We start from the raw sequence: 12,742 nt of genomic DNA, 5'->3' as shown, positions 1-12,742 counted from the left end.
GAGGAGAACATCCGGACATACAAAAGCTAAATGCCCGAGTCAAAACGTAGACCTTCGCTACGCTTCGGTCAATTATGTTTAACTGTTTTGTGAAGTCAGTCAGTTTAGCCAAAGATTTGAAACCGTAATTAAATATAAATAAATAAATCTGCACAAATTGGGTCAAACAGATGGATGGGCTAATGATAACAATAGTTGAACTATCGAGCCAAAATTAACGCATTTATAGCTGCTATTTGCGTCACTAAAATCTAAATATAACCGACCGGCCTGTACCGTAACTGTGACGACAGAAATAGACCCTTGCTCTGAATAACTCTTATTGCGCGTTCTGTCACCCGGGTAACGAGCATTGCCCAAACCGTGCGTAACATTGTGCCAATCTGCAAGAAAATGTCGTCTTTCTTTTTGTGATGACACGCAAGAATTAAATATCACACAAATCTTACACAAATCGACCGAGTCCTACAGTAAGCTCAATATGGCTTGTGTTGTGGGTACTAGACGACGATAAATATAATACACAGGTTTATTTATAAATAGTAAAAATATTCATATTTGCCACTAAAAGCAAGTAGGTAGCAAATGTATCTAATCAATGTGTAAAAAGGCTAGCCGCACTTATCCCGTAGTAACACTACCAGTATTGACTTTACCTAAGTATAGTTTGTAGATTTCTAATAGGCCCCGAATTATTCTATTTGGCGCTCAGGTGCCAAATAGAATAATTAAGACCCTTTTTGCAGGTAAGTAGCACGTGCGGTTTTACTTAACAATAGACAAAGGATTAGCCGTCAGGGCCTATTAGAAATCTACAAACTATAGCTATAAACCATTTTTTAATATTGTACTCGTTGTTTTAAAACAAATATTTCCCAAGAGCTAGTATAACTATTTAACCAAATACCATTATATAATACAACAATAAGTTAGTCCTGTAAAATAAATTGCATCTTCCCTTGTCTGTGAAAAGGTTATGTTAGATATGTTACATTCAGCATCAAAAGTATAGTATAGGGTGACTGCTACAGTTATTGGCCACTCTTAACATTAAGATTTATTCTATTGCCTTGTTTCTTTCTGATTTGTTAACCCTTAATCAAACGGAACACTTTTTATGAGATTTTTGAAAACTAAGAATGGTTTTTAGGTAATTTGGGTACGTAGATTACGAAAAAATATATAATAATAATTTAAGTGGGGGGAAAGGGGGGTTTAGCGGTGGGAAATAATTTCCCGTTATCCGTTACGGAATAGCAAAATTTTGTGTGAAGTGGGAAATAGTTTCCCATTGTCCGATACGGTTACGAACTTTTTACTAGTTAGTAGCTCGCCCCGGCTTTACTTGGAATTCAAGTATGATTTTTTGACGTTATCTTCAAAAATCAAAGAAATAAATAAAAGAAAAAGAAAACAAAACAGGCACTGTTTTTTTTGTGTACCAGACAAACAGGTATATATTTTTATTTATGAAAACCAATTAAAATTTAGGTGGAGAACAGACACTGGGAAATAATTTCCCACTTGATAAAACCTACCAATTTTTCGTAAATCGTAAGTTCAGGAACAAACAATGGGAAATAATTTCCCACTTACTAAAACCTTAAAATCTTGGCTTAATCAAATCGTTATCACAATTCTTTTCAAGCAAAACACAGGGAAAATAAGTCGAGTTTATGATAGTATACAGTGTATGCACTTACAAGATTTTTTTTCGCACTTAACCTCAAATCACTACAAAAATTGTCGTTATTGCAAAAAAAATCACGACAACTGACATTGACTTTGACGTATGGTCACAAATGGTGGCCATTAGAAAAGTGTTGCCATTTTTCAAATTCAAAATGTTCCTAAGATTTTAAATCTGTATGGTTGGTATTGCTGAGTGCTGCCATTAAAAAGATAAAAAATATTTCGTAAATTAGAATGAAGTGGGAAATAATTTCCCGTTATTTGATTAAGGGTTAAGAGTTGCCAATTACTAATATTACTTACTAGGTACGTATGGGCCAATGGCTACCTATAGCATTCACCTTAACAGACTACAATTACAAAAGCATGTGCCGTTCTCTAATAACAGTAATAACTCAATTAAAAGAGATGTATAGTAGAACAATTGAATAGTGACATATACATTTGGAAAAGAATTCCAGGGTGGCAGATGTTTTTGGCGCATTGTTGCATCCGCTAATATTAATGCTGACTGTACCTATTCATTTCACCGTGCGTAATTCCTACACGTGCCTACAAGTGTCACATGTATAATGTCTATAATCTCATTTAAGTTACCCAGTAACATGATTAGTTGCAAGGTATATTTAAACTGCAGTTTTATTGCGATGTTGTTCGCTATCTCTGAGATATAAATACAACCGCGATGCCCCTTTCAACACGCATAAAGTGGCATATAATGAATATTATACCTAAACGATTTAAGAGGAAAATGGACGACCGCTTCTTTATACAAACGTAGTCAATATTTTATTCTCTGGAAATTAACATTAAGTAAGCACTTATAGGAAATACTTTTACACAATTTGATGTACAGTCATAGTCATCATATGTTGTAGATCATATATGTAGTAATTTGATGTACAGTCATAGTCATCATATGTTGTAGATCATATATGTAGTAATTTGATGTAGCTTAGCACCCTTGCATACATATTTCTAATAATGGCTTCCAAATATTTATGTCAGATTTTTTTCCGCTAACTAATAATAATTAAAACATCGAAAAATGCCAAACGAGGGGGCATAGGCGGCATAGCTTTGGTTAATTTCTGTATTAATATTTTCCATGATGTTAATATGCAGAGAGGAACTACGTTTGTATGGCAAGCGGTCGTGTACTTTCGTCTTAATATTTGATTAGATTGCTACGCGTATTTAACGATAACGTTCCTCACTATTACTTGACGAAAACATTAATTTGGTACAAGCAACTTGTAGAAACGGGGAAACTCAAATTAACATCTTTACTGTAAAACCTTGCCCCAAATTAAGTTGGTTGCCGAAAGGTTTGTAACAATGTGAAAATAGACTTTATTTGTAAAATACAAATAAACTCGAGTCTTCAGTTAAAACTATTTCTAGCTATTTTACACAAAAACTATACTGCTATGGTATGTAGGGTATATATACAACTGAAAATAAATAAAAATTACAAATGTTTTCGTGATTATTTTCTATCAAACCAACTTTAACATTTTAAGGCTTAGGTTGGAGTATACTCTTGCAAATTTAGTTTAGTTCCCATGTAAATTAGTCATGTCATTTGCCCTTAAATTAATATAAAAATCACAATTTTGCATTAGCCATAACATCGCAAATAAAAACTTGAAATCACCAGCCCATTTCCTTACTTTCCACATCTCCAAAAAAGTCTTCAACGTAGTAAAGTTGTTTTTCGTATAAAAAGGGTAGGTATGCAAATGTAATTTATAGCAAAATTGTCCCTGTAAATATGTCATAAGCACGTTCTTTTGAATCGTGTTACATAGCAGCCAGATACACCGGACGTGACTCGAATCTAATGATATGCAATCGCTCTGACGACTAAACCTCTGTATTACAAGTGCCTTCTTATTTTGAACAACATTTATTGCGAAATAATAGGTTAGCACTAGAGACAACTAAATTATAACGACTGGTAATTGTGGTAATACAAAGTAAGGCGCATGATTTCCAAATCAGGGGATGTGAATCGATTGAGGACATAGGGATAGATATATTTACTAAGGTCAATGTGGCTAATTCCGTCATAGGGGCTATTCCGTCCACGAGCGTATATTTCTTTGATTTACAATCGTAGGAAAAAAACCATTTGATTTTGATTGCTGAAACTAAAAGCAAAAGCTGCTTTGTCGACGAAATTATCAACGTTGTTCGTTTTTCGAGAAAAATGCTAGTGGACGGAATAGGCCCTATGACGGAATTAACCACATTGACCTTATTTGTTTTTTGGTAAAGTTTATTCTTTGGGTTGGAAGATTAGATGGCAGTCGCTATCATAAAAACTTTGCCATTACCTCATATTCCTGGAATGAGGTATCGAAAGCGGCTAGAGGACGCATTCTGAAAAATGCTGAGTGGGATGAGTTTAGAATCATTTTGTATATGGTGATATATTTAAGGAGGTCTAAGCTGCATTATACAGTTCTCTTGTATGGAGTTTATGCCATTATATTTTACTCTCTCAGGGCAAGTTGCACCAACAACAGTTAACAGACTGATCAACGTCACGCAGCATAGATCTATGAAATTTCCCCGGGTTAGTGAATGGTGCAAGTGGCCCTAAAAGGTTAGATACTACTATACCTACTGACAACATACGTATACTTATAATATACGTGCCCTCGTTAAGAGGCGCATTGTAGTACTATCTGCTATGTACCTACACCTTAAATAAATATTGACAGTTCTTATTGTTAAGTTATCTTTTGTTTATTCAGATGACTGACGTCGCAAAAAACCTAATGAGTAGTTTGATGTCTTAGTCGCGAAGTCTTTTAAATGCTACATGTAACAATGGAATGAATCGGGCAATCTATCTTCTAAACTTATGAATGAACATCCTAATTGGGTGATTTGTCAAAGCCGGGCCGAAAATGGCTTAACGAATTGTTAAAATTGACTCTTAACTGCTTTATTTACTTTGTTTTTTACTTAAGCTTCTACATAAACTGCTTATTAAGAACAGTATAGGTGAGTCCCGGGTGGACTATGGACATATTGGGAGATATGGCCATCGAAATAATTCAAGGAACTATTTACAAAGTAGGTTTATACTACTAGGAAGGTAGACCGGTCTCCCTACTCGTAACTAGCGGCCCGCCCGGCTTTGCACGGGTTAACAAATTATACACCTGAACCTCAAGAATCACTTTAATGATAGGTGAAAATCGCATGCAAATCCGTTCAGTTTTTGAGTTTATCGGGAACAAACATACAAACACAATCAGACGGACGCGGAGGGGAACTTTGTTTTATAATATAAGGTGTAGTGATGAGCGCTTTACTGGTCTGTTATCGTTAATGATGTAAGTTCGTGAATGTTAAGGCACTATCAAAGTATTGGACAAAAGGTCCGTAAGCTGTAGAATTTGACAATTGCAGTCTATTTAGGTACTACACAAGGTGCAGATATATCATAGTACTCTAAAGATCAAACATCAACATTTTAACATCCTGATCCAAAAGCTTATCTTGACATGAAACAGGACCTCTAATTAGCATAGAAACATATCCAATTTTTCAACAATTATCGATATTTCGATCTTTGGTGTTCCTCGTTATGACGTATAATACAGAAGCCAGAAAAATGTGGCCTTGGAGATAAAAACAAAATAATATCTACGCAAACCTTTGCTTTTGAATAGGTGTTACTACCTACTCGTAATACTTTCATAATGAGTACCTATGGCTATACCATTGCTGTGGAAATCGTGCGTTGATTCCTTTCTCGTCAGAGACCTCAATACCTAGGCGCTGATGGACGAATGGACGAAAAATTACCTTTTGCGATTTTAGTATGTACCTACACTAAATCAGTGCCAATTCGTATATTATATGATTGTACCTATGTAACCTATGTTTCATTGGAATTGTCTTGAAATACTTTATTGATGTTATGCATGCATTTTTCCCCACGAAAGTTATATATGTACCTACAATTGACATGCTAATTGTATTTTGGTAAATTTTTATATGTTGACATGTTGTGCAATTGTGTTTACCATATATATTTTACTTATTAGTGCAATAAATAGTGCATATTTTGTCATTATATTTCATATGAATATATTCATTATTCAGCAAAGCAAAAGTTATACAATAATTATTTGGGCGAGTTCGCAGACGACAGTGATGGCTCGCGTGTCGCATCCAAATTATTTTCGGATTCGAGGTCCCCGCACAATTTGCCGGTTCAATTACGATTTACTACTATGTAGATTTGCTGAATTTTATTGCATTCATACAATAATTATAATGTGCCTCTTTTTAGTTTTGTGTATTTTTAATTATGTATTAGCAGTAGGTATTTATTCAGTCTAAGTATTCTAGAAAGTCGCTGTTTATTGAACTAATTACGATACATACACTTTCCTACAAAACATAATATATGTATATCTAAGTAATGTAACGTAGGTATATACATACAAACAAGGTAAAGTTTGAAAAACTAACAGCGAAATAAGTTATACCTAATCTATACATATAACATGTAGAATGTAGGTATGCGGAAGGGCCACTGAAGCTAAATCAGATTTAAAGACACAAACTTTGTTAAGGACCGAAACTGGGTACAAGTTTTATTCTCTTTCAGAGCTTGTTGTATGGAGAGTTATCTTGCTTTCAAAGTTTTGCCATTTGCGATAAAGTATTTACAACTTTAACTGATTGTTATGAGGGTGTAGCGAACCTTGCACAGTCGAGCAGGGCTTTGTTGGCTCCGAAGGTGGCCCCACCGCCGGAAGCGACCAGGGCCAGCAGCGGCACTAGCAAGGTCCACATGTCGGGCTACGGTCTCTTGGGCCGGGGCCTCGCGCGCACTGTCACACACTGGCGGCCACACATCATCAGCAAGGGCACATCACTACACTGGTCTGGCGGTCCTCGGGCTGGGAGGTGCGAGGAGGAGCGAGCGCGGCACGGTACTGCGGGCGCGGCGGCCGGCGGGCGCGGTCACGGGCACAACCTTCGCGGACGGATCGCTCTCACCCCGTGCTCTGACGCGTCCGAGATCTTACAGCCCGCTACGAAGCCGTCTACGGTGTATGCGGCAGCGTTGTGCACCTGCTGTAAACAACCCGCTTGTCACGGGAATATCGACCACGTGACGCGCTAGACGATTATCTGAATGGATTCGCATCATTCACTCGCAAATCTATATTCAATGGTCTCTAAACACAACACTAGATTGTTGTTGCGATTTCCCGTGGGTTTTTTTGTCAGATTCCACGCGTTTGATTGTCAATAGATTCCATGTGAAGATGGACGTTGCCTTGAAATGGCTTGGCAATAATTTGATTACACGTTGTACATAAATTCAATGCATAACTATGTACTTAGGTATAGCCACAGTAGATACAGTAAAGTCTACTTTAATATATATTTAATAAGTCGGAAAATAAGTACGTGTACCGTTAACCCAGTGACAAATTGTACTGGTAACCATGGTAACTCCAGGTTTAACCGCTTAAGTCCGGGTTAGTGAATGGTGCAAGTGGCCCTAAGAGTATATAATATCCGTAGTGAAGTGCATGTTAACGACATGTACGATAAAATGGTCATTAATATCTGGTATAACGGTTGTAAAGTTAATAAAATGTTTCGCTTTATAAGCTCGCGTGACGCGCCGTGCCCAGCCGCAGACCTCGCTCCAGGTACAAAACTCAACAAACACTAGTTAATATAGGCACAACACAAAATGTATTTAAGCTAAACTCCCTTGGTTACAGCATAAACAATGTACTTAATGCTGCTTGCACTCTGCACCAGCGTGCTATCGCGCCGGTCGCAATCACGGTGTCAACAAAGGCTTTTATAAGATGCATCAAACTAACAACAGTTTAGGTACAACAGATCTAGAGACAATAAAGGGATTAAAATCTGCTTTTCTGCTGGCCTCGAAGTTTGCTATTCCTGCAGTACCTCTGCCAGGTTTAATGCTATAATTAATAATTCTATTCGAAACGATATTCTATTCTATTCTAACGTAAATAAAATAAATGCTAACTAAAGGGCTCAGCGACTTTCGAGGTCAACAGTACATTACAACAGGATTACTCGCATTAACCGACGTTACGTGCGACATAACATAGTAAATTTAGCAAAGTATCGGTCGCGCCGTATTCACCAGGCGAGGCCCACTTGCGTGCGACCGCATGAATTTATATAATTTTTGCCAACTTCGGCTGCGTGCGTTGCGGCATAGCGGCGCAAATAGAGTAAGTCGTCGGCAGGAACCTCGGCAGCCGGGCTGATTCGGCATTCAACCATCAGACGATATTTATCGTTCCGATCGAATGATAACAGTCGTTCATAATCTCGAACCGAATGCAAATGTTGTTTTGCAAGTAAATTTAGAAGGGTTACAGAGGATCAATCGATGTATGAATGTTTCCTCTTAAATTACCATTGAGTCATGCACATGTTACATAGTTAAACGTGTAATTGATAGGGAAATTGTGTTTACAACGCCTTTATATGTTGGCATTAAATGTAAGATTTGATTAGGTCTGAGAATATTAGAATTAGAGTTAGTGGCGTTTGTGTGCGTCACGTCACAGCCACTGAAAGTGGAGTGGTGAATGCTCTCCACACCTAATGGTCACACACGTACTTGGATCAACTCCAAGATGCGCTCGGCCCTGCATTATTTTATTAGTGACATTATTCATGATAGTTACTGCCCCAAGCGTGCGTTCGGCCACTGTCGATTCAAACCAAAATCTTATTCAATTTGGCTATCAGTGCGTCGCCTTCTCACACATTTGGTTAAGCGAAATAGTTAGCGGGCCATTTGCCACACGTAGATAAGTACTTAGGTACGTCACTCGCAAGAGTAGAAATTTCACAGAAAATCACATTAAATAAAAACAAATAGGCAAATTCAATGTAAGCTTGCATAGGTGCTACGCAAAATGAACCAAACTTTACGCGAAGAGGTACCTGTTAAACTACATACTACCATATATGTACATACTATGTTATTGGCGTGACAAACATCTTTTTTTTTAATTATTTCTTTCCTTTTTAATATTATACATTCCTGAATAAAGTTAACAAACAATGAAAGGTATATTACATTTATCAAATTATGCCCAATAATAATTTTGAAGACCACTTCGATTTTAATTTCTTGGTCTGAAACTATTATGGATATGATTTGTCAGCTGTCAAGTGACATTTCTGACTCTTTATTCACCTACTAGCGACCTCCCAACAAACAATTAGGCGACACTTAGCACTTATTTTATCACCTAAAGACATATAACGGCTGGAGAATAGCTATATACTCTAAGCTTACAGGCTCTGGTGACATCAAGGTCTTTAAGAAGTCCATGTATAGCTTTAAGATCCACAGTAGCCGTTTTGGCCGCTATAATGGATCTTAAGCAGCTAGTGTTATAGCTCAAAGTGAATTCTACCACCTTAACATCTATATGAGTAATAAGCAGCTGCAATTTTCACTTAAGGTTCTAAACAGGCGATAAAAACTCTTTTATATCTCCGTTACTCGCAATCGCTTCTTAACTCTCTTGTCTCACTTACAGTCGAAAAGAGAAGTTATGAGTCACTTTTATAGATCATGTAGTCGCAGACGGGCGTTATTCAATACCTTAGTACATCTTATAGTGTTATTAGAGTCTTACTTACAACCTAAGCCTATAGCGCCATGTTAATATGACCGATGAATCAATAAGCAAAACGAAAACTGTTAATTAGAACGTAAATACTTAATAAAAATCGATAATTTTACTCAATATAGACATAATGTTAGTATTGTTGTATTTAAAACCGGACTTCACGTATATTGTGTAATTTTGCGAAAATTAAATACGGTGGACCACAATTTAAAAAATATTATATTCAGATAAATATGCAAAGGATCAGAGGCCCTTTAAAATTTTGTTAGTAATACATATAGTTATTGACAGTGTAATTAATTTCGCCATCATAAATCCGCAGATAACACCGGCATCGGTGAACTAAAATAATTATTTGCTTTTATTTATCCGCCATTACATTTCACTTCAAGCTGTCACAGTGCAAGCTTACAAATAATAATACAAAATGGAAACATCTGCAACCAAGTTAGTAGTCGCTTATTTGGCACCCTTTTAAAGCCTAAGTTGTTAATCAACGCTATTACAGCACTACTTTAGCGCTCTTCTAATATAGTAGAGGAGTCGTATGAAAATTTGTATGTAAGGGTCAAAATAATTCCCACAAAGACGGGGTTTGATTTTTTTAGTTCTTTGTGTGTATCTTTTTGACATACTAAAAATATATCAAAATATATGCATGCAAAACGCATTTATTGACATTTCAAATTTGAAAAATCAATAAATATATTAAAAATCGTGTGTGGTATCAAATGACAGGAAATTACACGCTAAAAAAGGTTGTGAAGTTGATTTTACAAAATAAAAATAAAAAACAAAGTGGTGGCTGAAAGACTGTTTTTTTTTTCAATGTTGAGAATTATTTCCTACATTGAAAACTAAACTAAACTATCATAGTTTTACACATCAAAATACATTGTGTAAAAGAAAAGAATATTTAATTAATGAATACCTATTTTTAATTATATTAATATAATATGAAAAATATAGGCTCTATATTAATTTAAAAAGTTTTATCAATAAACTGAACGCACCTCAAAGGAGGTGCTTGGCAGAATATATGGAACAAAAACTATTGTAAACTGGTCATATTTTTGTAAAACTCGATTTCGACTGGCAAATTATATTACTTTTTGGCAACCGGGTTTTTTACCCTAATTAGATCCCGCTGAATCCGAATTTGCTCGATCGAATTCTTGACCGGAAGTGAGATATTTGATATTAAAGGTTCCTTTTTTTAGCATGTCGTAAATAACTCTTAAACGGTGGCGCATAGCAAAAATGTTCTTATACGTAAGTAATCTGCATAAAATTTCCTACAAGAAAGATTTCGTACAATTTTTCGCTAGGATCAATATTCAAAGAGATACCTATTAACGCGGGAAAGTTAATTATAATCACTTCTAAGGTTGGTTTTTTTTTTAGTTTTTCGTAAATAACTCGTAAACGGTGGCCAATATATTAAAATGTTGTTAAATGTTAATAATCTACACAAAATTCTCTACAATAAAGATTGAGTACACTTTTCGCAGGGATTAATATTTAAAAAGATAATACAGAGGGAAAGTTAATTATAATAAATTCTAAGGTTCCTTGTTTTTATTTTTTCGTTAATAATTTGAAAAAACAAAGCAGCGAGTAAGTTCATTATAATAAATTTTAAAGATATTATTTATTAATAACAAAGTGAAAAAAAAACTAAACGTTAAAATTAAAACTAAAATATAACAAATCTTAAACTAAACTTATAAGTAAAAAATGCTCCCCAGGTCACCTTCATGAGTTATGGTGCCCAGAAGGCTGGCAGCGTTACCTTTTTGGATGGCCAGGCTTATCCTCTGGCCGTGATAGCTGCCAGCCCTCCGGTCACCTGAGATGTCCATGAGGCGCTGGGACATTCCTTAAATAAGCTTTTTGTGCTAGGCCCCCACGGTACCAGAGTCTCTACGCCAAACGGCGCAAATATGTAGCCCTCGCCGAGGACAGCATATTTGCGCCGCTTGTTGTGTTCAGCGGTTGTAGCCGCCGGTCCCGCCTTGACGGAGGTCGCCTGTAGGTGGGACGGCGCGAGCGTGTCAACGCAGGTGGCGTCCCACACAAGCGTCCTCCCCAGCCTTCACGGAATAAGTGAAGTTCCGTCGGGCCGCTTGCCGTCGTCGCGTGCGATACCGTTCGGCTCTAGGATGGCCGGCACGCTAAAGGAAGCAAGCGCCCTCCGGATGACATCATTCAGGGAGGTGTGGCGAGAGATGCGGCCTGCGCTTCTCTGGCAGGGCAAGCCGTGGTGGCCCAGCTCGTCAACATTGGAACCACAGCGGCAGCGGTGGGGCTCATTGGTTTTGACCCCCAATCGCAGACTGGTAGCGAGTGCGAGGGCCTTTCTCTCTAGGAGAGTGCCTATGTTGGGGGATGGCAATGCATGGAGCGAGAGCCCCGACTCTGGCTCCGATATAGCTAAGAGACGAGCGCGCTCTGCAGGGCTTTGAGCATTATCAATAAGAGCTTTTAAGGTGGCTCTGCAGAGGGGCTCATCCCAAAGTTTTTGAGAATGAACGAAGGCTGGGATTGGATTTTCCGGGCAGGCTTGCGTCCAAGCATTTTTGGCCTCGATCTGTATTTGGATGCAGATATTGTCGGCGGGAGGGCAAAAAATTTTACTGGCGAGATCTTGCGTGCTGTGGAAAGAGGACAAAAAACCTGGGAGGGCGATGCTGACAACTAGCCGGATGCCCAGGCCGCCATGAAGGATTAGCAAAAAGGCCTGAGTCCAATTTTAAAGTCCCTTTTTAGTTTTTCATAAATAACTTGTAAACGGTGGCCCATAGCAAAATAGGTTATACTTTACAAATTATTTACGAAAAACTAAAAAAAAAGTGACATGTGAATTGATTGTAATGAACTTTCTTCCTTTAATATCGTTTCAAATATTGATCCCAGAGAAAAGTGTTTAAGATGTTTTTGGACAAAAATTTTATGTAGATTATTTATTCATAAAAACCTATTTTACAATGGAACACCGTTTACGAGTTATGTACGAAAAACTAAAAAGGGACTTTAAAATTTATTATAATACTAATAATATATACTTACCCGCTTCTTTGTTTTTTTTTTATATTGATCCTAGAGAAAAGTGTTCTATATGTTTCTTGTATGAAATTTCATTTTTATTATTTATGTATAAGATATTTTTTGCTGTGTCATACTTCAAATTATTAACGAAAAATAAAAACAAGGAACCTTAGAATTTATTATAATTAACTTTCCCTCTGTATTATCTTTTTAAATATGATTCCCTGCGAAAAGTGTACTGAATCTTTTTTGTAGAAAATTTTGTGTAGATTATTAACATTTAACAACATTTTAATATATTGGCCACCGTTTGCGAGTTA

The 12,742-nt window shown here is 36.8% G+C and overlaps 1 protein-coding gene across 5 annotated transcripts in view; it reads right to left on the bottom strand.

The window, feature by feature from the left end:
• The window catches only part of LOC134793147 (glycine receptor subunit alpha-2-like), a 31,096-nt gene extending 24,201 nt beyond the window's left edge, over positions 1 to 6,895 (bottom strand). For 4 of the 5 annotated variants that reach the window (XM_063764726.1, XM_063764723.1, XM_063764725.1 and 1 more), the window contains exon 1: positions 6,425 to 6,895. In XM_063764726.1, coding sequence (XP_063620796.1) covers positions 6,425 to 6,516 — 92 coding nt within the window. In that variant the 5' untranslated portion in view covers positions 6,517 to 6,895. The remainder of the gene's footprint in view (positions 1 to 6,424) is intronic. The other variant, XM_063764727.1, reaches the window with a different exon arrangement.
• Positions 6,896 to 12,742: the final 5,847 nt, after the last annotated feature.

This window comes from Cydia splendana, chromosome 8, assembly GCF_910591565.1.
Source record: "Cydia splendana chromosome 8, ilCydSple1.2, whole genome shotgun sequence".
Taxonomy (NCBI): Eukaryota; Metazoa; Arthropoda; class Insecta; order Lepidoptera; family Tortricidae; genus Cydia; species Cydia splendana.
Note: the sequence above shows the minus strand (reverse complement) of the source record. Positions and strands in the feature narration are given on the sequence as shown.